The sequence below is a fragment of the Brassica oleracea genome, chromosome C2 (assembly GCF_000695525.1).
Source record: "Brassica oleracea var. oleracea cultivar TO1000 chromosome C2, BOL, whole genome shotgun sequence".
Taxonomy (NCBI): Eukaryota; Viridiplantae; Streptophyta; class Magnoliopsida; order Brassicales; family Brassicaceae; genus Brassica; species Brassica oleracea.
In genome coordinates, this window is record NC_027749.1 from 41,092,851 (window position 1) to 41,096,418 (window position 3,568).

Here is a 3,568-nt window from a genome sequence, read left to right on the forward strand (position 1 = left end):
GTTTATATTTAATTATAACAAAATATTTTGAGAAAAATATTAAAAATCTTAACATAAAATTGCAAATTCTTTTTATATAATAATGTATTTGTTTAGTAACAAAACAAAATCATATAATCTTCCAACCTCAAAAAATAATTGTGTAAGTTTTCAAATTTCTTTTTACCATATATATAATTATGAAAATAAATATCTCAAACTCAAAATAATAATATCTCAAATTAAAAAAAAATATAAAAACATATTTTCTAAAAATAAAATTTTTGAAATGCAACACGGAAAAACAAATTATGTTGTAAAAATCAAAGTAGTTTAAAATGTTAAGTTAAAAACAAAAAAAATATCATATAATAATAAAATTTACTAAAATAATATGATATATGCTACTATGTATAAAATCTAAAATAATATGATATATGCTACTATGTATAAAATCTAAAATCAAAGTATACTTTTATAAACACAACATGGAAATATTAGTTATGATAAACAAATATTCTTTCAATAGTATAACTAAATAAAATTTTAAAATATATTGTAAACAAGCTGTAGAAATTTTAAAAAAAAAATATTTTGAAAGAGATTCTCGATTTGATTATTTATATTGAAGTCAGAAATATAATATTATATAATTACATATTTTTACTGAACTCAAAATAATATTACTATGTAATAACATATTTGTGTACGAAACTCGAAAATATATTAGTATGCTATAAAAATTAATAACAAAAAAAATAAAGCAAATCATTACATATTAATAATGTCGAATAAGAAATATAAACAATAAGATTATAGAGTTACAAAATATATAACACTAAAATATAAATCACTTATTTAAATTTTTTGTGATAATATCAAAATTATATATTTATGTGGGTCAAACTCTAGTTTATACGACAATAGGCATTAATGAGTACACGTACAGAATCCATTGAAACACATATAAGATCCTGAAACACATGAAGGTTTCATACGAGGATCACAATCACTAGTCACCTTGAACGTCTGAGCATAACTCGTCGTTTTAAAGCTGTCGATTTTAGCTTTGCGAGTCAGTGAGCCGCTACATTGGCACTGACTCTTTATGCACTGACCTGTCCCACTTGAGCAATGAAGGTATTCACAATCTTTAGTTGTTTTGCAAGGAAGAAAAACCTGAGCTTCCACTATTGGAATGCTCACCATCGTTGCACCTACATAAGCACATTGATACCAAAAAAGGAAACAAAATAAACATTTCATTTTTAAACTTCGAATCCATTAAACAAGGCTAGTAAAAAGGCTTGTTAAAGAGATTAGAGAGACTTACAAGAGATAACAAGAGCAAGAGCAAGGAGAAAGAAGAATGTGATCTTTGATGCCATTCTTAATTATTATGGCAATATTCAATAGACCTCTAATACTTTAACAAAACCAATAGACTTGGTATTTATAGTCTCTTCAAAATTTCAGAATTTAATATATCTTTTATTCACTGAATCAAATCTGTAATGACTTTTAACACTATGTAGAAAATCTCTTATTTAAGAATGTAATATTTTTTTTTAATATTGGTCAGATAGTCAGTTATATCATTATATTTTTTTCTAAAGAATTTAATCAAAATGAAAATATATGTGCATATACAAAAATATGTTTTCTCTTTAATGATGATACATGTGTATCATATTATTCCAGTAAATAATTTTAATATACATAAATATTTTATGCCAAGACTAAAAAATTAATATAATCTAGTTAAAAATAATATACTTATTAAATATGTTTTATCCACAGTATATGTCATTTTATTTTAGTTTAATAATATAAATATATATACATATTTTCTTAAAAAATGTGAAATAAAATTTTTCATATAATATACCATAAAATTAAAATAAAATAAATATATTTTAAATGGACGGATAATATATTTATTGAAATCAACACATTTTGTTGAAACATATAATCATAAAATAGTAATATGAAGTTAATAAGATAGAGAGCCCAATTCCATTTTTGACAGGTCCAAATCTAAGTTTACAGGGCATAAAATAATAGTAACTCAAGAACAAAACAATGAAAAACTTATATTAACTTTAGATTTATAATTCTCTTTATGGTATTTTACAATAAAATCTAATAACAATAATATACTCCCTCTGTTCCTAAATATAGGATGTTTTACAAAATTTTGATGTTCCAATATATAAGATGTTTTTCATTTTTCTAGGTAACTTTTACTTTATTAAAAACTGTGTACTCAATCATATTTTATTAGTCTATTTTGTAATTGGTTGAATACCGGTAATTTATAGTCTTAATAATATTTTCTAGACAAAAAGTAGTTTTCTTAATATGTGTGTTTCTACCTAAACATCTTATATTTAGGAACAGAAGGAGCAGATTTTTGGATTTATAATTGTATTAGTGCTTAAACTATAATACAGTAGGAGAAACTCATTTTCATTTTGAATTTGACAATCTGTATTGTAGAAACATTACAATAATAAAAAATTATAAGAAAAATGCATATCAATTTAAGTATCTTTTATATTAGAGTATAACAAAATAAATTCTATGTTTCTAAAGCATAAGTCACAATTTAATTGTGTTTAATGCAGCAATTAATATCGGCATTAACAAAAAATGCAGTCCTTAATCTTTTAAACTGAAGTACAAATATGAACTTACTCTTAAAACAACTTTTAGTTACACTCTAATGTCACAAATAAAACTACATAGTCCTAACTTTCAGCATTTATCATTTTTTGTTAATTAAAGCAACCATAACGCATACTTAAATTAATTTTAAAACTAACTAATTTTAAAACTTTCCAAAAATTTCTCAGCTTTAATAAAATTTCGAAATATTTGATATTTAGTTGTTACAAAAGAATATTCTTTAAAAATACCACCCAACATCTAGAATACACAAACTAATATTTGCTAAATGGTAACACTACAAGAAAACGTTTCCATAACAACGAAGATTCACGACGAAAATATTTCGTCGTAAATTTACATGGTGTTTACAACGCAGCAACGAGAAGACCAACTTTCGTCGTAAACGCCATGTAAATTTACGACGAAATATTTTCGTCGTAAAATCCATGTAAGTTTATGACGAAAGTACGTGGAATGAGAAATACGTCGTAATCGTTACATCGACATTACAACAAAACATGTTACCGTTATATTTAGGTGAAAACGTGTATTCAATGTGCTTTAACTTACCTAATTTCGTTGTAAAGTCGTTGTAAATATTATGTTAAAACCATGTAAAATCCATGTTAAACATTCCTTGTAAAATCGTTGTTATATTTCAACTACCCAACTCAAAAAATTTCTCTATTTATATGTCATTTCCCACAACTCTCTTCCTCACAATACACAAACGGAAAAAAAAATCCGAAAAAAAATCAGAAAAAAAAGATTTCAAAAAAAATTCTAAGAAAAAAATGGCCGGTGGCGGTAATATTTACGAGTTACAGAGTTGGATGTATTTGCACAAAGATTCCGACGGGAGGGTGACGAACGCATTTTTGAGCGGGCTAGAGACATTCATGCACCAGGCGGGCTGTAC

General features: G+C 24.8%; 1 protein-coding gene across 1 annotated transcript; it reads right to left on the reverse strand.

The window, feature by feature from the left end:
- Positions 1-881: 881 nt before the first annotated feature.
- Positions 882-1,367, reverse strand: LOC106326633 (defensin-like protein 295). The gene is made up of 2 exons (XM_013764557.1): positions 1,313-1,367; positions 882-1,196 (listed from the first exon to the last, which is right to left on the reverse strand). Exons 1-2 carry the CDS (start codon positions 1,365-1,367, stop codon positions 910-912), a joined length of 342 nt encoding a protein of 113 aa, XP_013620011.1. The 3' UTR covers positions 882-909.
- Between the last annotated feature and the right edge of the window lie 2,201 nt (positions 1,368-3,568).

Excerpts from the sequence above, each read along its gene's own strand:
- LOC106326633 (XM_013764557.1), bottom strand. The coding sequence starts at position 1,367 with ATGGCATCAAAGATCACATTCTTCTTTCTCCTTGCTCTTGCTCTTGTT. Across the intron at positions 1,197-1,312 it reads TCTTGCTCTTGTTATCTCTT|GTGCAACGATGGTGAGCATT; the intron begins GTAAGTCTCTCT and ends GTGCTTATGTAG.